A 27391-nucleotide genomic window follows, 5' to 3' on the forward strand; every position below is an offset into this window, starting at 1 on the left:
CGCCAAAGAAAGTCATGAGTGATTGGTGGCATGATGTTCAACTCCCAGCATCCCCATTTCAGAGCCAGCCACTGACTGATCCAGCCAGGCCACACACATTTTCCACTCTAGCTTCATAATTTCTTTTTTTGGAGAGAGAAACATGCAAGCAGCACAGAATTAAACTTCTGATCTGTTTTACTGCTTTAAGTCAAAACCTTATTCTGCTGGACTTGAACACATTTAACTGAGAACTGAATCTGGCTGACTCATCTTCATGCAAGTATCAATACTAAGGAAAGAAAATGAGCACAGCAGTTGACAGATGAGAAGTGAGGAAAAACAAACACCAAAGACACAAAGTATTCAATTCAACTGGCTCCACACACTGTACTCAGAGTGATCCCTGAGGCAGAAAGTCCAACAAACATCACAATGGCTATTTTTCATTGAAAACCACACACAGAGAATCTATTATTTTTTTAAGCTAACCACAAATTGGCAATAATTATTAACAGACAGCAATTGTAAAGTAAGATATTGCACATAATTTCTTTCTGTTTGGACAGAAAATAACATTTTGTTCTGAAGAGGCACCACATTAACAGGATAATGAAAATACATTTTTGTAGAATATATTTACTTACACAGTTTAAAATAAGAGAAATAATTGAGCCCCAGAACAATGAAGTAATCAATTTCTGACTGTAAATGTGTGCACACATGTACAGCTACCACACCTTGGCATAGGAGATCATGGCCCAGCTGGACTGGACTTGGAATAGTGCCTTGAGATGATGTCAAACCCTTGCTACCCAAAACATCCTGAAGTATTCATCTGACTTACATTTTGATGCTGAATCCTAATCCTTTCACTATTCTGGTATTCCTCACTCCAATCACTAATTCAAGCTGGAAGCCTTAATTATTCAAGGAAGTGATTTGAAGGCTGAAAGACCAGGAATGGTTCCCATATTTCCTTGACAGTCCATTTTCCTTCATCTTCCTTAGCTTCCAACACTCTGAAGATAACAAACCTGCTCCTATATTCCTGAACAGCATTACTGCAGGGAGCAAGAGTTCAGTTGAGTACTTCAGCAGGTAATTTAATTTTTGTTTTACTCATAAAAGTAGAGCTGCTAGTACTAGCTGTCATCCTCAAACAGGCTGAAATGCTGCATAGACCTAGAAACTAAATCCTGTGTTTTGCCTTTACAAACCTCTCTTTGGTCAAGGGAACATCAAAACCATTTGCCTGGGATTGTCCAGTTCCCCTTCCACTACAGGAGATGGTGCAAGCTGGAGCTGGTCTGTATTCACCCCCACAATGCCAGCAGGCATCTGATAGTCATGAAGCACTGCTGCCTTTCATCAAAACCCTGTATGGCTCAGGAAATGTAATCTAGAAGTCAGAATCTCTTGAGAGGTTTTTTGAAATCAGGTGGGAATCCCCCTGAGCTGCACAGAAAACACCAAGAACAAAGCCACCCACACCAGGCTTTGCAGCACACAGTTGACCATGCTTAATTTTACGCTGCAGGTGCATTCACTGTATCTACTCATCCATTCAACTTTCTGCCACAGCTGATGGTGGAATGGTTGAGCAGCTGCTGTGAAGAGAAGTGACTCCTGTTACTACATTACCTCACTTTGCTGCCCAGAGGCTACCAGAGAGGTTACAGAGCAACAGAGACCTTCCACATACTCCAAAACCAAATAGTTCTGATGGATAGAAGAATATGAAGCATGTAGATAAAGGTTTAGAGATATAGCTCTCTCTCTCAAGAGCAGTGAAACTTTGCATAATGCTTTTATCTGAAATTTGATAAACTGGCATTCTGGTTTATTTAAACTAGGTTTAGAACAAGTGTATTAAGATTGGTGCTGTAAAGAAGTTTCATGGAAGTGAGAAATATCAGGAACAGTTCTGTTGCACTCCATTCGGATTTCCAGTCCAGGCAGGGGAGGGGAATGGAGCATATTTATGCTGAAGTCAAAGCAGAAGATGATTTTACACTTTGGGAAGGAGAGATGGAAGAAGGGCAAGGGAGAAGAATTTAGTATCAGTGAGGAAGAGGCATACTCACTCTGAAGTAAAACCAAAGGTTTTGAAAAAAACAAGGTGGGACGCAAAAACCAGCATTAGAATATGATATAGCAACAGAGCAACGGTGGGTAGCCCTCTAAATTCAAGTATCTGACCAAAGTTTAACAGCAGTGTGCCTATTTAATTTCAGATGAGAAGAAATTTCCCTCTTGGCTTCTCTCTCATCACTTAACTCTTCCTCTCTTACACACCGTCTTTGCCTCGACAGCCCTCCCACCCAGCAGCTTTTACTTTGGCAGTACTTTTGGCTGGCCAGTGCTCTCTGAAGGCCCTCGTGTCTTTATGGCTCCCTTCAGCACTCAGCATACCTCTTACAGAGCAGAACTGTTTCCAAGCTAAATCAATATCCCATATTTGTGGCCAAAGGCCTGAAATGGACTCTGGACTCAGCCATGCGCATTTAAATCCAGTTCAGTGCTACTTTGAGGATTCTGTATTGACAACAGCCTGAAAAAGAAAGCCCAGCCCGGCTCTCAGGGCTGCAGCCAGCAGTGAGTTAAGGCCAGTGAGAGGCAAGGGCTGAGGGCTGGCACTAATATCATTTTCTGAAAGCATGAGCTTAATATACTGTTCCTTTGTGCTCTTCTGGAACCAGCTGCAACTGCCCTTAATTCAGCCAGAGAGACCCAGTCTGCCACAGCCTGGGCCAAGGACAGCGAGCGCACGTTCAGAGGCAAGTGCTGCTGCCACCATCCCTGCTGCCACCGTCCCTGCTGCCACCGTCCCTGCTGCCACCGTCCCTGCCCATCGCAGATCAGTGCTCCAGCGGCGGATCCCTGCAGGAACACTCTCACTGGCAATGCAGTGCAAACACCTGTGGTGTGCTGGGAGTGTGAATGGAGCATCACACGGGGATTTCAGCATTTCTCTGGCTTGCCAAACTGCCTGTGCTGCCTCCTGTGAGCTATGGGCAGTGACAGTGCTGCTAAACTCAGTGTGTGCTGTGATTCTGTGAATCCTGCCTAATGGAGACAGGCTCCTTGTAAGGGAGCATGGGACCACCTGCTTCTCAGCCAAGACACTGCAGCATGCTTATCACTTAATTTTTCTAGATATGAACTATCAACCTAGCCCACCACCAGAGTCTGGTCAGTATAGTGCCAGCAGCAGCCACACATCCCAGCACCAAAACCTCACTGGGAGAAACAGAAGACCAAATTATTTGAACAAAGTCATGACTCTGGAACTCCCAAGACATAAAAAACCCAGAGACCTGCTATAAAATTACACCCAAAGGCTACTGGTTCCAAATATACATATACATGTTTTATATTTCTATCCAACACTACACTGTCTACTGACAGCATGAAAGAAAATACGTCTACTAAATTCTGTGTGAAATGCATTTCAAATCAAGTCTCCAGAACTTCAAAGATATTACTGTGGTTACTTTGGGTGGTTCATCCTGTGTCTAGCACTTGGCATTTAAATCTATGTTAGTATCTTAATTATTATTCAGTTTATATTTTTATTATAATTCATTAAATTATTTAATATTGTGATAAACATGGAGAGACACAAATGCAACATCTCTGCTCATGGCTGACTTGGAGTATGAGTGCACCACACCACGTACAGAGCTTCAGGTTATTAGAACCACTGCTCACCTAGCTCCAAAATCCCAGACTACACAGCTCACTGGGATCTTCCTCTTTACTCTCCTACCTTCCTCTGTGTGATGATCCAAAGAGCAAAATGATGAAGGGAAATACAGAAAGCTTGCTTGCTAAAGCCCATGAGAGCTGGAGCCAAGCTGAACTGCAGAGCATCACTGACAAAACTGTGACAAATCAAGCATATGCATGCATAGCTCTGTCTGTATATGTGCCTGTGCCACAGCAGTGTGCCTGCAGATGGCCAAAGCCTGAAAAACCTGACTTGTTTTTCTCCTGCTTTTCTTGTACAGGTTTGTTTCTCTCTCTGTATTCTTAGCTTTAATCAAGTTCCACTGCCTTTCAATAGGTCAATTTTCTTCTCTCTCAAGTAGTATTTTGAACATACATTCTAAATTGGGATTTTTGTCAAAGGCATAAATCACCTTCCTAAAGCACTCCCATGGACTGAGACGTAAAGATTTCTGTGCTTTAATTTATAGACTATTATTTTAGGTAGGCATTGCTTACAAATAAATAGTTTACTTCTCTCATTTTTCTAGGGAAAAAATTCCTCATAAATAAGAGAATATTTTCATCACTTTATTGCTTTGAGCCCACACTCTTCATCAGCTGTCATAAAAAATTTGGTTAACACATTCATAATAATTACATTTCACACACAGTCATACTATACACATTGCTGCAACACTAATAAGAAGTGAAAGCAGTATAAAACATTGCTCAGAGTACCAAAGTCAGATGGTGAAGATTTGCTCAGTGGTAAAAGGCCACTTTTAACACCAGCTTTTCTTGAACCATTTGCATACACTACATGGTACTGCAACACTAAGAATGAAAACTGACCCACATTTCCTCCCATCTATATACAAAAAACTCTCCCCAGAGCCACAACTGCTGTCTGAATGGATAAACACCAAAACAAACCCAAAATCCTGCTGAAGAGCTGCAAGGGACACTGTCCCTGGTGCCCAGGGGAAGGCTGGCAGTCACTGCAGTCACTCACAGCTGAGTGTGGCACAGCACAAAAAGCAGCTGCAATGGTAACAAGAACAGTGGCCAAAATGACTCTAAAGCAGAACTGATTTTGTGCATCACTTACTACTTCTCTTTACACTCTAATGTTATTAATTTATTCAAACATGGTCCTGTTTCTGTTCCTGCTGAGGTCGAGTGCTGAAGTGGAAGTTAAGGTCAAATAAAGCTCCATATGATTATTGTTGCTTAAAAGTGTATTACACATTGAAGCTTCTAATTTGAGCTAAGAAGTCATGAAAATTTCAAGGTTTTTTTTTTTTTTTTCATTTTGCAGCTCTAGGTAATCTTGCTTTGCAAAGACAATCCCCCTCCATGACACTGCAAGAAGGGAACACCATTCTGCTCCCAGGGTTGAGCCTTCAAAAGGCACTGCGATTCCCCACCATTTGAGTATAAACAGACACATTCCCACATTCAAAAACAGTAAGTTATAAGTCAGAGATCCTGCAATTCCTAGAGTTGCCACCCATTGATAGTACTTACATTGTACAGGCCTTCAGGAGGGAACTACATACAAATGAGATGGGTGCAGAAAATTATTTCAACTATAAGTAGAAAATTAACACAGACCGTAAAACAAAATTTAAGGAACACAATTCTGGAGGCAAATTTCAACACTAGATGATGGAAAATTCTGAAAGCTATGCTTCTGTTCTCTCTACTGCTTTTAGAAGAGTAAAAATTCATTTACACACTACATGACCTGAGAAGCAAATTGGGCAGCACTGATGAAGTGAATATTGCTGTGTTCAAGCTAATAAGTCAGCTCAAGTTACACTATTTTATTCAAAATGCAAAATAATTTTTACATTTTTCTGTAGTTTATTACCATGGGCAGTAAAGCTGGGGGTGGGGGAAAGCAGGATCATATCCTCAAATACACTTTGCTCTTATCACACAAATCCCAGCTGGCACATTTTGTAATAAATTGCATGAACAAACCCAAAGAATGACCTACTAGATAAAGCCCAACTTCAAGTCACAAGTTCCAAATGCAAACCATCATCTTGAATGTTAGTGCCCCTCTTAAAACACCAAACAGCTCTACATAACCCATGTACTTCATTTTCTTCCTTCAGGCATCTTCTGCTTCTCCTTTGTGTTGTGGAAACAGCATGTACAGCCATTTGCATTCACTCTAGAAAGGTTTTTAGTACCTCAAACCTCAGTCTTATTTTGAAAGCCAGTTCTTGCAGACATGTTCTTAAAGGTACAGAAAACAAGGGTCAATTAAATTACTGTCATTGAACAAATTGATTGAAGTTGTATACCATATTAGAGGTTGTTTGGACACTTCGCATGTCTCTGGCAAATGACAGAATTTTATCCAAGAGAAGATGACACACCATAGTAATTGACAGAGAATTTACAGTTTTCTCTTTCTGACATCCCTCCCAGCTCTGTGGGTCCAGGCAAGATCTAAAACTAATGATTTTTCTGTCTTGCCTAAGGGTAAAACCAGATTTCTAAACTAACAAATGAAAGGAAAAAAATTCTCAGAATAAAGACATCAATCCTCACGTTCTGCAAGGACCAGAATGTTAGAAATACCTGCTGTGATGCCTAAAGGCTTCATACAGTGATTAGTAGGCAGCCATGAAGCTATAGCTGGAAGCTGTGCTTGGGACTTGATCCTTTCTTTTCTCATAGAGTGCAGCCACAGAATCTCGTTTGGAGTGCCACTGGCAAAAACAACTCCTAGAAGAATACCCTATCAGGATGTTCCTCTTCAGTGAATAACAAAGCAAAATGGGGCACATCCCTAGAGCAGTTTACTTGCTTGAAGCATTTTAGGGTAGACTGCTGTTCTCTCTGATTCAGGGTTGCTTTTCAGATCAAGGCAACACCAAGATGTTACTTTTGCTATACACAGGACAGGCAAACTTGCAAGAACAGACAGCAGAGCCTGGTGACTTCAAAAAGCTGTTCAATCAGAAGGCATGGTTTATCTCCTGAAATCAATACCGAAGGCTCACACTTCCAGCAAGGAACATATAGGCAGTGGCACACAAGCTGCAGAGGAAGACCATTTCATCTGAAGGCATGAAGAGACAGAATGCCACATCTTCAGCTGGCAGGAGCCAAATGATCACATCCAGGCCCATCAGTGTACTTCTGGTATTCTGCATTTGAGATTTCCTCATCTCTCTTCTTGGGCGCTCCAGTTACTCACTGCCCTCAGACACGAGCACTTGGGAATCTCATTTGGATCAGTTCAGCTCCTGGCATCTGCACAATGTGCATAATAACACTGGGAACCAAACACTCTTTTGCTCATCTACATAGTTGCCTGCACTATCCAGACATAATCCTCAATGATCTACGACAGACCCAGGGGAAAAACTAATTTGTTAGGACCATAATGTATTGTATTAAGGCCCAGTAGCCTCCAGCTCTCTTTATCATGATGTTCTTTCAAGCAACACGAATTCAGGTGAAAACAGGACCATCCAATCTGCCACAAAGTGCTCTGAAGCAGCACTTTTTTTCTCAGCTTACCTGGTCTCCACATCATTCCTAAGCCTAACTGCGAAGTTTAATGGCAAATTCATTTAGATATTTACATAATTAACTGCTTCAAAACAAAAAAACGGTAATAATACACATCGTGAAGAAAAAGATGTGTCTAAAGTCAACCTCTGCCCAGCAGCTTTCTTCCAAAGCACCTGCCTGAACCTACCCCAGTCTCAGGACAGGGTTGGACCACTCCTCCTCCTCTTCTCAAAGGGACTGAAGGGAGAAAATAATTCACAAAGCTCCTAGGGAAGGGCAGGACAAACACCAGTGTATGAACCACTGACACAGAAAACCTAAGCCCCTGTTAGTACAGCTGGGGGATGTGTTTGCGGGGATCCCAGAGCCCACATTCAGCATCAGGTAACACATCATCTTGACCAGGATGTCTCTCCTTCCACGGCTCTCTCCACACTGCAGGGTAAAGCCTCACCTCCCTGAGAGCCCAGGGACCTTTGCTCTTGGAGCCCTGATCTCACACAAAGAAACACAACTCAAGCTGCTGATGAGTATTCCTGGGTTTGGCAAGGCTGGCACAACACCCAAGACTACCCTTTTCTTCCAAGGACTGAAGCAAGTTACACAAATGATCCATATTTGGATGCATTTCCAGACATTTCTCACTTCATCATGTTGGAAATTACTACCAGAAAGGAGCCATTTATTCATTTAAATACTGTTGAGGTCATATATTTAACCATTAAGTGAGGAAAAAAAAGTTTGTTGTACAGACATAGATACTTTTAGAGCAAAAAGAAGCTTTAACGTCAGATTGACAATGATGAAATCAATTTCCTTCCTCCTTATGACTGTGCAACTTCCCCCGCACTGGATAACACCCTCAGCTGATACATAAAGCACTGCTGAGATTGGGTCCTTGCTACTATTGTTGCCATGACTGCACCACACACCTCTCTGTGGGCAGCATTACTCTACTCAAAACAGCTGCTCAGGACAGCTATTAAATTCTCTAACGTTGCCCTTTACCACTAAGTTGCAGCCCTGTGTGAGATCAGAGTATCATGGGAGCGCACTTTTAACTTCATCAAATCTCTACCACTTAAATGATAGAAATGAGTGTCCTGACAAACTGACAAAAATATTATTTTCAGTGTCTTGGTAATATTTTTATCACGTGATAGCCACAGAGTAACAAATCATTGCCACCTCAGATGCAAACCACTCCAGGGTTCTGGAAATGCTCACCATATGTGTATTTGGCAAGGAAGAGCAGTAACTAGGAAGTAAGTGTATTCCTCATTCTGAAACAGTGATTTATAATCAGGAACAACCCTGTCACTTACTTCTAATAAGCCTATAGTGCTTATTATATTGCCGTCACAAACCAAAAATTTAATTCAGGAAGCAAATGACACTCAGAGACAGACAGCCTTTCAAGCCCTCCTTCACTAAAGAACAGAGGCAACTCAGTAACCCGGAAAGCAGTGATCCAGCAAACATCATGCTGCTGCAAACTGTTTGAAGCAAAGATATTAAGTTGTATGCAAATAAACTCCCATATATGAATTCCAACTGCATCCTGGGTGCAAGATTAGTTTTATTGTTTTGTTTGGCTTGGCTTTTGGGTTTGTTTTTGTTTTTATGATGAACAGACTTAGCAAACATTTCCTAAGCTGTCTGCTGTTTGGAATTCCAAGTCTGAAATAAAACATAACCATGCTACCAGCTCCAGTGCTGCCTATCTCACAAACAAAACGCACCAACAATTAAATAAAAGAACATTTACTTTACACAGAACTTATGTGCACCTTACAGCTTCACCTATCAAGAAACAGATACAGCAAATCTACCAGCAAACTAACCGAACTGACAAAGTGCCTGTCAATGCTCTCTCTCTACAAATATATATAGTCAAAGGAAAAAAATAATCACATAACATCTGTAATAATAATTCTGTCACCTCTCTCTTGATTAAAGTGTACCATACCATTATGATGAGAGTCCTGGGTCTGCTCATTTCATCATCACTATCCAGCGGCAGAATTTCATGTGACAAGTCCTCTCGTCGTCGGCGCCTGCAGATATGTGGACAGTTCCTCTGTACCACAGAACGAAAGGCTTGAAGCAGAACAATGCTGGCAGCACAACCCATATCTGCATCCTGAAGCCTACAAAATAACTTCTATGTTTATGCTATGTTTGAAAAACAGTGGCTCCTTGTCCCTGAAAACAGCCTACAGTGCAGCTGCAGCCAGCTCGCTCTCCAATCGCTTCCTTGAGCTCTGATCATCTGATCACAACCAAATAGCTTGGATGCAGACAGAGGAAAGATTTGATCCACTGAAACAGAAACACACGCAATATTACGATGCTTTCCTCTCCCTCCCTCCCTCTCTGCTCCCGAATTCGCATGAGAAAATGCACTCCCTCTCTTGTAGGATCATCCGCCTCCTCCGATTCCAGTTTCATGGAACTGAAAGTATTAAAATTCCCGGTTCAAAAGAGCCAGCTGTTCATTAAACACACACAGAGGCATCCACAGCAACTGGCTGGATCAGTTTAAATACCTTTTTAAAAAAGTCATACGTAGCAAAAAAAGCCAGTATCTGCAAAGTTATTAACTCTCATTATCAGCACTGCTGGGTTTAAAACACTTTGCCTAAGGGCTTTTTTACCACACACACAAAAAGCTCACAGAGGGATTTGGGCACTTCTTGCAATTTTCTGAAGTACAGCAAGTTCATTTGAGTTGTAAATGTAACAAGTGGCAAAAAGGCAGAAATCTGAGTGCTTCAAGCAGCTCATGCTGAAACAACCGTGGCTCAAGGCAAAGCAGGAGCTCTGAAATGCCTCTCAACAGTGGGGCTGCTCTGTGCTCCTACACACAAGACAGAGAAACATCTTTACACCTACAGGGGCAGGGTCTCACCCTGAACCACACCGCGATGACCTTCCCAGAAGGGTGAGAAGAGAGTTCTGCGTGCTATCAGTGGCTCCAGGCTGGCAGAAGCTGCTGCTGGCAGCCAGCACTAACGACTTGCCTCTCTGGCTCCTGCCTCGCAAGTCATTCAAAAAGCAGGCAGGGATGCTCGGCAATCACATGGCTGACCTGGAAACACAGCAAGCACTAATGGGAGAGTGTGTAAGATAATAGCACAGGAGAGGAAGTTAGCACTAAAAATACCTACAGAAAATGGATTTCTCCTACACATTAGGAAAACTAAAAATTTCCAATAGGGTTTCCAGAGCAGCTGCTTTTAAGCTAATATGTATAATTTTATTATATGTGCACCCAAAACCATATTTACCTTGCATCAAAAGGTTTTAATTTCCAATGAAGGCCATGAAAAGTTTTGTCATCAATTCCCACGGGGGCATAATCAACTTTACAATGTCTGTTCATGAGATATTTGTAAATAATACCCTCTTCACAATCTAAGCCAGAAACTACACTGAAAACTTTTTATTGAAGTACTTTTTCTGGGCTTAAGTAGAGTTTAATTGCTCAGGAATCCGGCAAAAGACATCATAATTCAAATGAAAGCATTTCCCAGAAAAGGTAAATCCTTTAGAACTGCCCTTTAATAGCAACAAACTCATCACCATTATTTCTCACCTTTATTTCTTTAGAGCAAACAGCTTTAAGTGCATGTGGAAAACAATGAGCAGCACTGGCAAGCACTGCACAACCTGAACCCCAGCCCTGCCAATGCACCCACCCGGCTCTTCCCCCTCGGATCCTCCTGGGCACACCCTTCACAGGCTGGTGAGACGTCCCTGACCCCCAGCAGCAAGCCCTGCAGAGGGGGCCTCCTATCATGCTTGTTAGCCTGACTTTCCTAATGGGATTACAAGGGCACAGCGGCACAGCTGAGTAATTCCTGCACCAAACCAGCAATCCTGCTGCTGCCACTATTGTTTGTGTTTTCATCAACCTCTTGCCTGCTCCAGAGCTGCAACTGACCCTTGGCCACACCAGCGATGCTCTTGGCAGCTGGGACACCTCCAGTCCTACTCTAATTCCAGCAGCAGCACGGTCCTGGGTAACATCTGCTGCTGGCTGTTATGGCAACTGCTCTGCTGCCTTGGGGGCTGCTAACACCTCTCCTGTCTGTCTGCACAGCATCCTCCTTCACTCACCAGCGCTCAGCTGGGAGAGCTGGCAGCATATTTTTGAAATTTGGTTTCCACAGCGCAGCCCAACACAGTCGCACATGTGCAGGCACGTGTGTATGGAACAGCACCCCAGGGCTCGACCCAAAGCTTCACTTTGTTCTCAGGGAAGAATCCCATTCATTCCAGGGGTCTTTGGATCACACTATTCTCTGCCAGTGGCCTAAGTAACTTCATTACAATTATTCGTGGATTATGCTATTATTAGATACAAGTAGAAATGAGTCAATCTTGGCATTTTGGCTCTTTGGAGAGAAAAGAGAAAAATAACAGTTTGAAAGCAAGTAAACTAACAAGCCAAAGCCAGCAAAAAGTAGCCTTCAGCTCTTGATCAAAATTCAAGAACTGAAAAGCAGCACAGGGGAAAAGAAACCATTGAAGAGCTAAAAAAAATCCCATGTATTTTAAGGAAATCTCACAGAAGCATGAACTATCATTGTAAAGGAAACCTCCCAGCCTACTAAAAATGCCTGGACACATACAGAGTATCAACAGCTTTGTTTGACAAAGGTAGGGATCTCATTAGCATACATTATGTTTATACACCAATTATCAACAGTGTTAGTTACTCTTACAGTGAAGCATTCAGCACTATTTTGTGTTAATTAGCACTTTAATCCAGAAACAAAATTCAGTGAAACCCCCTGGGAAGCAAAATACTCCTTTGTGCAAGCAATTCCTTAATTCCCCGTTAGGAAGACTTTGGCAGCAATGCTGGGCTAAGGAGTATACACACTGGAAACCATCCACTGCAAACTCTCACTCCATTCTTACCCAGAACTTGTTTTAGCTATTCTATGTAGACATGTAACACCAGCATCATGATTTGTGGGGACAGGCTGGGAAAGAGACCACTAAAGGCAACTCAATGAAAAAAAGGGGAAAAAAAATAGATAGGCAAGGCAATTGCTTTAACCAGAGGACTTCAGAGACCCAGTTATCAGCAGCTCCCGGGGTTGGGTCTGTGTAGCAGCTGAGCTGTGCAGGAACAGAAGTGGGTCACACTTGCCATGTCTTATAATGCCCATGATAAGAAAACAGAGTTCAAAGGCATCTGTATCCTCGAGCTTGCAGCTATTCCAGCCTCAGCTTCCACAAGAAAGAGATGCCAGCTCTGGAAAAGGGCAGCCAGGGCGTGAAGAGGCAAACTCTCTCTCGCACTAAGTCTGTAGCAGACAGTAAACTCCTTCTCCTCCAAGCACTGGTTATTTCTCTTCCACAGTATTCCAGTATTTCTGTTTCTGCAGGCTGCAAGATTTTCTAAAGATGCTACCAAACATTTTCTTACACACCTATTTCATACCTCATTAGCACACCACATTAAAAGCTGTTTTCCTTCCCACAGCTTACTTTATTCCATTAATTTTCCTTGCTCTTTGTGGCATTTGAATTCCTGTGATTATAATAAAGAGGATACAATCTATTGGTATTTTAGTCTTCAGCTGAGGGGTTTAAAGAGGCAGGAGGCAGAAAGGCTAGTGTTGAAGATCTTTTGGTGAGAGGATGACTAATCAAATTCAACACTGATCCTTCTTCCACCCCCAAAGGAGGCTGCATTCTTCTCAAGCAAGCAGGATGGCTGCAGGTTAGAACTCCACTTTTCCATAAGACCTCTCAGCTGCCAGCATGACATGCACCATTTTGTTTGGTTGGGGCTTTCTTAATCTGGAAAACAAGCCTGCCTCTCCACGGTATTTTTGCATGACACATATTGAGAAGCTCCAGTATGTGAGCTGAGAAGTTCTCATAGTGTGACAATCCTAAAGCAGCAGTGGCAGGTGGGCCCAGGAGCCATCAAAATGGAAAGGAACGCCCCTGGAACTGCTTACAACAGTTTAGTCTGGCCCACAGAAGCCACAAGCCATTAGCAGGAACTAAAGGCAGCATAGCAGTACAAGCAGTAAGAACTCACTGTTACAAATGATAAGTATGCCACCATTACAAGTTACCAAGTTACCATTCCATCATATCCTGGTACAGGTGATGAGCAGCGGCCCAGCAGCACATAAACAACGTACGTGGCCAGTGGCTGTCACTCACAGCTCCACACATATAGACCCACAGCTTATAGTAAAACTTCTCTTTAAATAGTCTATACAAGTAGCAGATAAACATTTGAAGAAAGACACAACAGCAAAATTACAGTCTCTGCCTTGATGCAAACAAGGATCACTCACATTTTGGTAAGCTAATGTCTCATTTCACAACACCTAAATATTTATCACCCACCCTTTCAAAGCAAAAAGAGCTGATACACATTTTCTTAGCAAAGGTCTTTGTCTCCAGTATTTGTTTTCATAAAGGCTTGAAGGCACTTGCAAAGAAATCCAAGGAGAAAAAACACATCCAAGCCTGAAAGACTCATGCTCTGTTACTCAAAACAAACAGGAGAATCCTAACTGGCCCCCAAGGAATCAGCATCGAGACCCAGATCAGACATGTGCAGTACTCCAAGAGATGGTCTTCATGGCAGGGAGCTTAACGAGACAAACCCTCATTAATGGGCCTCTTTCCCTTGCACATTTTATAAATGAGGAAAGGCTATAAGTACATATAACTGAGTATAAGCTCAGATCTTTCCATGCACTTTTTTCTTATGACTACGGCCTTAAAGCAATGTGGAGGATACCATCTTAGAGCTGCATGTCTCACTGCTACAGAGACAGCATTTCCAACACACCTCAAGGAGCAGCCCTGTCTTCTCTTTCCAAAAGTTATGTCCCAAACCTTTCACATCTAGCCCAGAGGCCAATGGGAGGCTGTGCAGGGCTAGGCTGAACCACTGCTGCCATATGTTTTGAGGGAGGAGAAAAAAAAAAGTGCTTTAAAGGACACACAGGGATCCCACATTTACTTCAAAGAAAGCTTATGCAGTCACAGGTGCTACCAGCCATAAATAGCATTTGTGCCTTCCACTCATAACATCCCTCTTGCACTCATTTCAAAGTGTTCAATCACTGTAATCTTGAAGTGTTGCTGCATAAATGGTTAAATATCCGAAACACTGAGGTCTCAAATAGCAGAGCGGGGTGACAAAGAGTCAGAAAACACAGGCTTTGGAATACTTTAGTTTCCACCAGCTGCTCCCTAGTGACCCAGGAAAGCAGGTATTTACTGCAGTAACTGGTCAGCACAACTCCTGAATGATTTACAGCTTTTTCATCTTGAAATTGTTTCCTTCTCACAAAGTTATCCTTGACCGAGACAAAACGAGTCATAACACACCAGTTACAGCAAGCAGAAACCCACGAATGAGAGCACACGGTTCTGACTGTGTGAGAGCTGCTGAACTGCTCAGCCAGCTCATCTCTCCCCACCGCACCTTGCAGCAGCAGTGATGCTCGCACTGCTGCGGGCTGGGAGGGACAGCAGTGCCACAGGGATGATGGTGGCACCCGGGACAGGAGGAACAGCAGTGCACAGGGATGATGGTGGTACCTGGGACAGGAGGAACAGCAGTGCACAGGGATGATGGTGGCACCCGGGACAGGAGGAACAGCAGTGCACAGGGATGATGGTGGCACTTGGGACAGGAGGAACAGCAGTGCCACAGGGATGATGGTGGCACCTAGGACAGGAGGAACAGCAGTGCACAGGGATGATGGTGGCACCTGGGACAGGAGGAACAGCAGTGCACAGGGATGATGGTGGCACCTAGGACAGGAGGAACAGCAGTGCCACAGGGATGATGGTGGTACCTGGGACAGGAGGAACAGCAGTGCCACAGGGATGATGGTGGCACCTGGGACAGGAGGAACAGCAGTGCCACAGGGATGATGGTGGCACCTGGCTGGGAGGGACAGCAGTGCCACAGGGATGATGGTGGCACCTGGGACAGGAGGAACAGCAGTGCCACAGGGATGATGGTGGCACTTGGGACAGGAGGAACAGCAGTGCCAAGGGCAGCTGAGGGCACCGAGCTGGCTGCGGAGCACACAGGGCTGCAGAACGCGGTGTCTGGCACCCTCTAGGGAGTAGTACACGAAAGATCAGTTCACAACTGCTGCTTCTGACTACACCTGCTGAAAGCGGAAACAATTGCTACAGGCATGGCAGGAAAGAAAAAAAATAGTCAGATAAGCACAGAAATAAGGTTGCCGTGACTGCCTGTGCTAGTGCTGCCTTTTTCTCAATATTCCTTTGTTCTTTCATGTTGAGGTTTGGTGCAGAGTGCTACACAGACCTTGTGTGGAAGACTTAGTTACTACCACACTGTACATAGCCCAAATACAGGTTTCCCCTATTAGATCTCCCAGCTGATTGCATCAACAAATTGCAACCACTTGAAAAATAATAAAAAAAAGTGATAAAAGACTGATGTAAGGACTTCCAACAGGCTGATGACAGAAGCTTGTCTATAGTCCCATATCTCTAGAGCTTCAACCTCTAAAGAGGTTTCTTAGAATATTCTCTTTACACAAAAAGGGAAATAAATCTGTAATCTGCATACAAGTAGCTCCCACATTCTTATTTTCAATTCAGATGAAGCATCTTGCTGATTTTCAAGAAATTCCTCACTTTGACAGGTAATTTTCCACAATTACAGCCTCTGTGAGATCAATGGGATTTTTCTTAGATGAATTAAAATGGAGAACTGCAACCCATAGGCAGTGATGAAAACCTCCTTATTTCAATGCACTTCAGTGGTTCTGGATCTAGCATGGAACATTCTAAAATGCAGCTAAGAGCATTGTTGTGGTTTCCTTAAACATGTAACAGGAAAAGAAATCTTTGACTTCAAACCAGGAAAAATAACTACTTAACCTACAAAGCAAATGTTTGTTTGTTTTTAGAAAGAACTTTTATTATCCCATAAAAATGGTTGGGAATTAGTTGAAGCTACCAAAACTCTTCTTTGGCACACAGTTAAATAAAAACATAATGGATTAAGATAAACTCTGTGAAGAGTTTTCACCAGAAGTTATAAGCCTGGCTGAGTTCAGACTTCCAAAGCAAAGATTTTACAGATAAGTCACAACAGAAAAAAAGCAGCCACCACCCCACTGGTTCTCAAAAAGAACTGGTAGCAAATTATTATCCTCTTTCAGAAAGATACACATTTACCTTCCACACAGCTCCTGAAATTGCATTACCAACAGCTGATCCTGTGTCCAGGTGACCTCCATTTCACTAGCCCAATGGGAGAGTGTCTGAAAACCGAAACTGGGTTGGAAGTAAAAAACCTAAAAAGACCACAGTGCCTGTTTTCACTCCAACATGTTGGTTCTGTGGCATTCCTTACAGCTAAACAGAGCTAAACTCGTCTGCTACCTGTCACAGTCCAAGATCTCCATGCAATGCATAAAGTCCAGAACGCTGTTGGATTTTCAAGCCAAGAAAGCCCCTTCCAAAGTCCCTCACCAAAATAATGGGTTATCCCAGGGAGCCAGGAATTTAGCTGCCTAAAGCATTCCAGCCTAATCTAATACATTTTTAATACAAAACATGAAATGCTTTGAAGCTAAGAATTTCTACTGCAAGCTGGGCAATCAGCAGCTGAAAACAAAGGAGGAAGAGCTGGAAGCAGAGGCCAATACCAAAATGATCATCAACTACCAACATAACACCAGCAGAAGCAGAGTTCAGCATAGTTCAGGATATCATGCAAGGTAGCTCTAGCAAAGGGAGTACTCACACTACTGTGTTTAAAAGTAATGACAATAACACCCTGCTGAGACATCACTGAAAGTACATCAACAGGCCTGGCCACCTTCAAGAATGATCCAGCTGCAGAACAGACCTACCAACATGCCCAGGAAATGAATGTGGATGCTGTGCCAGGCTTTCAGATGCCCAGCACAAGTGCATTGACACAGAATATCAAGCTCTTTGCAAGATCACCAAGACAGACTGAGGCTGGAGGAATTTATGAGGAAAATACCTTTGTCCAGCCATAAGAAATGAAGGCTGATGGAAAACCTTGCTAGTCTACACTCCCACAGGGTCTAGAGAAGAAAGAGGCTTTCCATAGAGACATAGCAGCAGGAGATGAGACAACAAACAGAACACATGTGATAGTGGGCATTTCAATTAAATACAGTAAAATAAACTTTTAACCACAAGGGGGGTCAAATACAGGAACAGGGCATCCTTGGAGAGTGGGCAAAGTCCTGAGTAACCTCATATCTGTGGAACTGCTTTGAACAGGGAGCTGGACTTGGCAACCTCCAGAAGTTCTTTCCAAAATGTTATTTCATCAATGTGTAAGAACATGGCTTACTCAGCCCAACAAATCAGAGCCTGAATTTGTGCCCTCTTTGGGACAGCCCCAAACACCACCAAAGCAGAAGAAAGCCAAATTCTTAAACCAAAGGCTAGAGGCCATGAGCTGGCCATTCAGGCCATACAATTTCTCTTGACACAAGGCTCTGTTTCTAAACTAACCCAGAAGTGAACAAAAGAGGCTCCCAATCAGGCTTCTTTCAACTCTAAGTCAGCTGTACAATCCCTGCTTATTACTTCAAGGCAATTTCACTTTGAGGCATATACAAAGAGTTCAGCCAGAAGCAAGGAACCAAAAGGAACAATCTCATTCAATTTCTGAGCATAAGCTTCTACAGCTGCAAAAGGCAAAAAATTAGGCACAAAATCTGGACATAGTAAAAAAAAAAAGAAATGCAAAGTAAAATCTGTGCATATGGGGCCAGCAAAAACTGGGCTGTCTCAGGTGGTACTCTCCCATCAGCCCACTCCTCCAAATACAGCAGCTGCAGATGTATCCTTGTATCTGTCAGAAAAGATCCCACAAGAAGAATATGGATTGTTTCCACTAGCAATATAATATTGTGGCTTCAGATTCCTTTTTTGTTATCAGTGCCAAAAATCCAAAATAAAGAAGCTAAGAGTTAGGACTATCCGAAGGTTTTTAAGGCTATAAATATTACAGAGCTGTCTTGATTTTTTTGTTTGTTTACATATTATTCAAAAAACCCTACCCAAATGTGACAGGTCCAGGGGCAGCCAGCCAAGCACTTTTCCCCTGTTTGATCATGTCAAGTATCACCTAACCATGATGCTTCTTGGGCTAAAGTACACAGGGCAAATTATTAATTTCCACAGAGAAATCCACCTACAGAGAATCCTGCTGGCATAAACATCACCCCTCAGCAGACAAGAAAAGGGATCTGTCTGTATATAGTGCCAGATACTGTAAGAGAAGTTATCCTCTTGATTGCAATGTGGGGGCTGATTAGCTCCAAAACCTTTCCTTTCTTAGCACATCTAGAAGCTCCGGGAGGCTCACATTCCTCCTGCTCTACACCAGCCAGGAAGCCCAAGCTGCACCATGGAATAGTGAGACCACCCAGACAACAGCATGGAAAAGAGACAAGGTCCCTCAGAGCCACACTGCTCACTGGGACCTTGCCACCCTTTCAGAAAGGAGCAGCTCAAACACAGCTCCTCACACCACACCCAAGGCACTGCCTGAAACCCACAGCTTTGCCCTTATCACCACAGAAAAGAAAAAGCACCCCAAAAGGCAAAACAAAACACACCAACCCAATCAAATAGCATCCTGCCCCTTTTAGAAATAATACTGCTGGGCTTTTGTCACAGCACAACAATGTGCTCACTATATCAACCCAAGTAACAGCTATTGTAGCAGCTAATGAGTGACATTGTCCCCTGGACAGCTTTTCTGTACAACATGTGGTTTTCATTTTATGTCTCTTGTCAGGATTTCACTCCCTTTCTTTCATTTGACCTCCAGAAGATAATAAAATCATACAAAATCTAAAACTAACGGACTTTAGGTTTCTGGCATCCATTAACATTCACATCCACAAGGCTGTTGATTCAACAAAATACAAAATAAACAAAACCAGGCCAATTGTAAGTTGTTTGGCCTGTATTTGTTAAGTTATAACACAGTCTCTATAAACATATGTCTTCTGGTTGGTATTTCAGGAAGAAATCCTTAGAAGAATAATATTTTGATTAGTAACATGTGTGTTTTGAAAGACTAATACTGAACTCCAAGGGAGATTAAAATATGAGTAGAAACCATGAGCTAAATACACATATGTGCAATGGGCTTTCATTCTCACTGACTGAAATGTCTGGTTCCAAGGAATTTCTTTTTATTATTAAAGTCCTAATAGCTTGTGCTATTGACTTTTTGTAAAATGAACTGATACTTATGAAAATAGTCTGTTCTTACAGAACCATTTTAGAACATCACGTAAAAAATTACCTAGTATGTAACAGAAGCAGTGTCATTTTCTAGATTATTATGACATATCTCAAATGAACTCCCAAAGGATCCTAGTAGTTTTAGGTAGTACCCAAATGTTGTCCTCTTCTTAGTCTTTCAGGATTTCTCAATCAAGCAGAAAATGGAGATCAGCCAAAGAGTGTTTTTCAAGAAATCACAACTATTCACACTCACAAAGCCATTGATTTACATCAGGGCATCAAGCAGTTCCCTGTGTGAAACACGCAATTAGATTTTTAAATAGATGACCAACTTCCTAGGCCACCCCCTCATTCTTATGCTGACAGCTGGGTGTTCAACAGGGTTATGTTCTTAAGTAGGTCCAGAAAAAGTGAAAATGCATAAGTAAATTATTTGAATGTTACATGAGAACTTTAACCCAAAAGATTGTTTATAGTTGTTTTTAAGGAAGCGTGCTTGTCTATGCTGCCAAAGCTTTCATTAGAACATATGATATCCAAGTGAAGATATGATGGTACATGCATATTCTCTTTAAACACACCTCTTTTTCACACCAAAGGAAAATAGAGTCAACTTTCTCTTACAATTCAGATGAAAATTTAAATGCAGAGATAGCAATTTTTCATTTCTGCTGAAATTCATTCCAATATATAATTAGTTCTCTAATTAAAGTTAACAATCATTTATCACTTTCTATATAATGTTACAATTATTTCATGGTAACACAGAGTTGCAGCCAGCAGAAGAATTTTCACCTTGATGTAATTTATGCTTTTGTCAAGCAGCTGAGCAAATTAGGAACAGTTACAGCTAAACACCAAACACACACTGTCAGGCATAAGGGCAGACTTAGTTACAATTACTCACTCTCAGTATCAGTGCTTTACTCTTGATGTGGTAATGCTAAATTCAACACGACTGCTCTTCACAACAGGTCAGGCTGGCAATTTACTGAGGAGACTGCTGGGGCACAGTGTCACTGGCACAACACTGGCAATGGAAGCTACTGCATTTCCAGGGAGACACCTGGAGATGTCCTCCACCCAGCACAAATGTGTCTGCAGATCTCAGCTCTCTGGGAAGCAGCACCCTTTGCCTTTCAAATCTCATCTATCAGCATCTGATTTGAAAAAACCACAAGTTTAAAAGCCAAAAGACTGGTGCACCCTGAGAGGAGGTACTACCCTAACCAAGACATCCTGCTAAACTGGTGCTCACACAACTGCCAGCCAAGAGGAACAGGCAGGGTGAAAGGTTGAGAGAGGTTCACCTCTATCACACAAGAGTTTGGGTTGGAAGGGGCCTTGACACCCCTCTGGACAGCACTTGCTTGGGGACTTAAGAGACAAGGACACAATTCCTCTCAAGAAAATAGTAGAGAAGATGGATCTATCATCCTATTCCAAATATAAATTCATCTGGTGATCTGCAAAGCACATCAAATTGCACTACAATTATTACCTGGAGGGCTGAGGAACCTTGTCACAGCACACATTACAGTCGAGAGGGCCACAATACAGTGTCACCACACCACATCAGAAGGTTTCAGGCATCTGCTCCTCTTGTTCTTTAGCCCATCCTTTCATCCCCTCACATTGATATAGTGCCCCTGTGTGCCCTCTGTTCCCTTTGGGGGTTGCTCAGTGCCCCTGGGCACTCCATGGCTCATTGCTGTCAGTGCTGCTCACCTGCTGCTCACAGCTGAGCCCACTGGGGATGAGCTCCCACAGCCCCATCCCAATCTCCACAGACTGTGTGCCTACAGAACCTGGCATCTGTCTATGACACAGGACTTCTGGAAGTTCTAATCTGATCCAGAAGAGCAAACCACACCAGTGAGCCCATACTTTAAAGGCAAATTTAATCCTGCTTTCCAACTTGACTATGCAGACAGAAATCTGAAGATGTTACACTGCAGTATAAAGAACTACAGCATAATTCTGTATTTTTAACCAGAACCTGTTCAATCTACTTAAAGGAACAACTACATTTAGATTTAGCTGTCACTGACATTGTCTATCCCACCATAACAACAAATGTTAAAGCCCCAGATGGGTTAATATTTATGAGAAAGTCAACAGAATATCAAAAGAACAGGAAACAGCATTTCCTGCCAAACTGTCTAAAAGCAGTCATACCATTAGCACTGTACTTTGCTGGCTTTTATTCCTGTTATCTTACAGACAGATGCAAAAGCTAAAAAATCTGCTAAGCTGAGCCCATGATAATAGCAACCAGAATGTATTCTTCCTTAGTCATGGCTCAATTTTCATTTCTTTTTGCACCCTTATGCCAGAAAAAAGGTATTTGTTAAATTGTCCTTGTTAGCTAATGATAGCAGGATGTGTTTGGCATATAGGCTCTGGGGCATGTCTGGAGCTCTGACACCAGCTAAGAAAGTCAGACAACCCTCTTGCATTATCTTTTTTACTTCACAGATGTTAACAACAACCAGCTGCATTGCAAACTATGCCAGGTGGGTTCAGGACCTGCTGCTGGGATGATGACAGACCCAGTTACACACTGAGCAGCAGACCTTTGTTGTGCATCATAGAGCTTTCACACCTCAGTTTTCAAGCTCTAATTACAAGTAATTTGCTGACTCCCATTCTTGATCACACAAAATCTTTCCCCAAAATAAAGAAACTCAAAATTATTAGCTGAATCCCTGACACAACTTTTAGGATTAGGAATGAAGATCTTCTGAAACACACACTGGGAAACAGTGGTAGAAAACAGAAACCCAGAAGCCTTGGGGCACAAAGACCAAGCAGAGCAGCCCTTATACCTTATTCTAGCACAACTCAGTACCCATCATCATGGAATTTATATGTAAAGTTCTTGCCTTAAGAACCCCCAAACCAGGCACGCCACATTATTCCAAGGAAACTGATTTTAGCCCTATTTACCCGAGTCAATTTTAAAATAGATATAAATCCATTTATATATTTACACATCACAACATGGACTTGTCTTCCACAGTACGTTGAACGGGGAACCACTGCTTCCTTTAAGGAAACAGACACAGGAAAAGCTCTTCTTCCAAGAAGAGTCACTCAGTACTATTTGAACTATATTTTATTGGGTGAACAGCTATTCAGATAGCACCTATCAATAAAAACCCTTTGTTCAATGCAGAACCTCACACTAAAGGCAGAAGAGAGGCCTATCACCAAAGGCAAAGGCTTTCCACTGCCAGTCTGGGGGAGAGAAGCATGGCTGGGCAGAGCAGCACGGGGCAACTGCCCAGCAGGGGAGGAGCACAGAGATTATCCAGCACTGGCAGGGAGCATTCCTGGAAGAAGTGGGTTTTAATGTGGCATGGATGGCAGGCAAAGATAGGGTGCCTGACACAACTGACACACTGTTCCCTGCACAGAGAGGCATTAACAGAGGCTCTGAGACCAGTGGGAGGGCGACACAAAGCACAACAAGGATCCAGGACTGGAAGGGGTAAAGGCAGCAAAGCAGGGAGTGGGCAGATGTGAGAATGAAGAAATGAGAGAAAGATAATATTTAACTGCAACATACAGGCCATGGCTAGTGGTTTTGAAGGGTTCTCATTGTAAGAAAAACTCTAGGGAGAAAAAAAAGGAGATGAACTTCACATTAAGGCATGTAAGATATCGTGTCCCACTGTACTGCTGCCCATCCTTATTGCAACACAAGTATCTGGTAACATTCACCTGAAACCCCTTTGCAGTTTTCTCACTTTTTCTGAGGAAAGAATACATAGAAGGCAAAAAGCATTTCATTGCCCACATCTCCAGCCAGCTGGAACTAGCATGGCTACATAAAACTCCCCCAAAACCACCATCTTCTTCCATTTCGAAACCAATTGGAGTTAAACCACTTGGAGTTGATGTGTTACATGACCTTCATTTCTTTCAGAAAGTATACAGAGAAATGGAAACAACTGGATATGCATTTGAAATATTAAAAGAAGCAGATGTCTTCTGATAGACACCTGAAGAAAAGTAATCATCTACCTTGACTACAATTTTTTTTTCCATTTATATTAGGGATTTCCTAGCATTACTGTTAAATCACAGGTTATTATTTGACCAGAAAAGCCAAATATCTGTTCATGGACTTCCTGGATTTGTATTGTGTAGGTTCTCTTACAAAACCTCCAAAACAGTTTTCATTGATTCAAGGGAAGCAATGAGGATAAATTCATGCAGCACTAAAGAGACCAGTACAATTCAACCCTACTTAATGTTGTACAGCTCCGTTTCCATCAGTGCTTGTGATTTCAGCTGTTTAATGGAAGGGTGTCAGCAGAACAGAGGCACGATGCAATCACACAGCTCAAAGCAAGAGACAACTCTCACTCATGTAAAAGGCAACTGTTGCCTAAAGTGAGATGCAGCTTTGGAAATGGCAGATGCTTTTCAGTAACTTGCTTTCAGAGGAGAGCCGTGCAGGGTATTTAACATCTGCATTGCTTCTGTAATTGCTCTCTATCCACTGCTGGAAGTCCACCTGCTACCCATGAATTGAAGGGGAAGACTGTGTGCCTATATACTGACAACAGAAACATGATGGCTCAGCACATATTTTACTATGCATTGCAAATATGTGAATACAAAAGGTATTCATGCACTGCATGCTATTCTAGAATATCAGTGTCTGCTCATTACTGGTTTCAATACTTACTCATCACTCCCTTTCTCTCTGCACACAGAATAAGAGGTACGACCCAGAACTTGCTTTCCCAAGGTCTCTCCCTGTCAACACACCACTGTTCAGTAGAACAAACTTCTATGCATTTTGTTCCATATAGCTTGAAGTTCAAAGACACAAAACAGTTCTATCCCAAGGATGGCCAAATTTAGGCCCCTGAACCACTTTTCAGACTTGAGACCACTTGAGGCTAAGTAACAAAAAAAGAAGAATAAAAGGGAAGCCAGGAAAAAGGCTGTGCACTTGTATCTTCAAAGAGAGACTGAGATTGCTACAAATACCACAAGTTATTTATGGCCTGTGAAATGCAACAGAGGCATTCCTAACAAAAGACATCAAGCCTGGCCTGTGCCATGGTACTTGCACAGCAATGGAGAAAGCTCTTTCACAGGCCAGGCTCCAAAGATGACTGATTATCTAAACAAGCACAGTCTGATCAATAGCCCCCAGGCTGACTTCAGCCCACCACTTTCACTCCAAGACTCACCAAGCTCTGAATCCTTTCTCCTGCCCCTTCTCAGAGCACGGAAAGGAGCGCTGTGCTTGCTTCCGAAGGGGAGAGAAGGGGGCTGTGGAGGACTGGCACCCTGCCCTCCCTCAGACCGAACGCACGTTCTGCAGTGGCTGGGTATAGGCAGCCTTTCCTTCCTCTCTTCTGTTGACTTCTTGGCTCACACTCCCTCCAGGGCTGCCAGAGCTTGCACAGGACTAAGAGGGAAAGAAGGCAGCGAGTAGAGAGTGGGCAAGGAGGAAGCTGCAACAAGCACCTCACAGCAGAAGAAATAGTTTATGACTTTGTTACACACCACTGTGGCCAGAGGATACCACAGCAGTCTTCCCCCTCCCTCTCCTCATGTCCCTCTGCCATGCACTTTTTCTGCCCCAGAGGCTGGCAAACATTCAGATCACAGGAGAATATTCTCACTCTTTAAAAATACATTTCCTTCAAACTATGCCAACCTCTGCCCCTAAAGCACAATAAAAACCCAATCCAGAACAAAGATCACTGAATTTGCATCAAAAGAATTCACATCAAAAGATGGACACATTAACCCTTAGTTGAAATGTTCCAGGCAGCTTTTGGATAAAATATGCTTCTAGACCTTGTTTGCAGGAGCCATTGTGCTCCCCATGTGGGGAGCTTTTAATTTAGCCCTAGAAAAGTGGAGCCACAAGACACTTAATAGTCCAGAATTTCATTCTGGCCTATAAATTAGCAGTACACTCCTCAAAATCATCAATCTAAACATGGTTACCAAAGCAGGTACATCTAGCATAGGCAAGCAATACATTTAGATGATGACAATTTAAAAACTAAAATACAAATATAACATATTTTCTTTTTGCTATTCTAAACATTCCTAATCACTCCACTTTCAGAGAGAATATTTCTGTATTACTCTTGTTGATAAATAGCAACACATAAAAAAATGAAGCCTTTTCTCCCCCTCTATCATATCCAATTCAACTGCATTCATTAAATTTTGTTATATCTAAATAATTTAATTTAGGTCAACATGTCAAAGTAATCAAGGATCATGTTTGCTTTAAGTCAGCCAACATTACTCTCTCACCTGAGCAGCCCATTTCAGACTCAGTGACAGAATCACCCTCCACTTCCTCCACACTCCATGAAAGAAAAACTACACTGCAATGCTGACTGCATACTAAGCTTCAGTACAATTAATATTATACAACTGCTCAACAGCAATAAGGCAAAGAAAGTTTAGCAGAAAGTGAACTGTTATTTTCCAATGGCTGCATTAGGAATTTAAAATGTAATACAGTGTATTTTTCAACTTCTGGGGTTTCCTTTTTTTTTTTTTTTTTCTTTGGGTCTGCAGATAAAACCTTGTTTCACAGAGGCAGCAGAAGACTCTCCTTGGAGGGAAGTACCCACCTCCCTTTCCCCACGCCTTCCTGGGATCCCAATGAACTGCAGTAGCTGCACTCCACACTGCTGTCTGCACAGTGTGAACCCACACACGTCACAAACATACCCACATTTCCCCATCTGATGTACAAGTTATACAAGCTTAAAGAACATCTATATTATGTCATCTCAAAACATTACACTGTGTTCCAAAACATGCAGTATTTGGGTTCCAGCTGAAAAGTAAATTTAGAGTACCCAAGTAAAGAGGCTGGATGTTTGCTCCCAGTGTAACACTGGGAAAGAGGCTGGGCAGCACCACCTACCCCCAGGTGCTCCAAGGGAACTCTCTTCCTGTGTAAAATTTAAGAACAAAAATGCAACATTGACCTCTTCCTGTCTGTATCATGAAGGAAAATCTAGTACTAGAAATGACAAGTAATCTACAAAAGATGTATTTAAGCCATGCATTTAGGTTGTGATTATGCATCATGGACATGAAGGAGAAAGAATAATAGAATACTGCCTAGAGCACCCAAACTAAAAAATGGAGGAGGGGTAAGGAGACTTGGGAAATTAAAAAAAAAAAAAATAGATAAATTTAAAGAATAGAAAAGTAGAAAAAGCCTTCCCAGCTCCAGAAGGCTTCACTGACACACATCACCATCTAACACTTATGCAGCTCAGTGCCCTCCTTTACACTGCTATTTGGAGTCTGTGCTCTGCCCAGAAAGGGACAACATGCACTGAAGTCATTTACACTAAGCAAGCATGCAAAGGACAGGCAGCCTTCAGTTTTCTTACATTTTTCAAGAGAGTGAAACATTTTCCCACGTCAGGAATGAGAGGAGTAGGGGGGGATTATGAAGCCAGGCAAATTATTCAACCATGTGGGGCAGGGCAGCCTGTGAGAAGGATAAACTTGGCTTTTACTATAGATTTAGTGCATGAACTTGGGCAGTTAGCTCCTGGTGTTTTGTTTTTCTTATCAGCAAAAACAGGAATAAAGTTGGTATTTGCTAAAATAAGAATATACAATTGTTATAAAACAGACAGCAAGTATAATTTAGATTCAGAAAATTATTATTGAGTTCCATGAAATGCAGGGAATCTTAAACTAGAAAAAATATAGATACGACAAGCAAATCTTTCTGTAAAAATCACATCTGTGCCACTACTTCATAGGCCTTTGACCTTATGTTAGAAAAGTTACAAACATGTTTTGACTTCTGGAAGCGACATATGCACTGCAGAATTGCCTGTTATAAACC

At 42.4% G+C, this 27391-nt stretch overlaps 1 protein-coding gene across 9 annotated transcripts in view; it reads right to left on the bottom strand.

The window, feature by feature from the left end:
• The window catches only part of DOCK10 (dedicator of cytokinesis 10), a 144857-nt gene that overhangs the window by 110392 nt on the left and 7074 nt on the right, over positions 1-27391 (bottom strand). For 3 of the 9 annotated variants that reach the window (XM_085587682.1, XM_085587683.1, XM_085587681.1), the window contains exon 1: positions 9200-9364. The exons of the other annotated variants lie outside the window; for them this stretch is intronic. In XM_085587682.1, the coding sequence (XP_085443808.1) occupies positions 9200-9364 (165 nt within the window). Of the gene's footprint in view, positions 1-9199; positions 9365-27391 lie in introns of those variants that run through there. 9 annotated transcript variants of the gene reach the window in all.

Source organism: Lonchura striata, chromosome 9 (assembly GCF_050655825.1).
Source record: "Lonchura striata isolate lonStrDom1 chromosome 9, ASM5065582v1, whole genome shotgun sequence".
In the NCBI taxonomy this organism is placed as follows: Eukaryota; Metazoa; Chordata; class Aves; order Passeriformes; family Estrildidae; genus Lonchura; species Lonchura striata.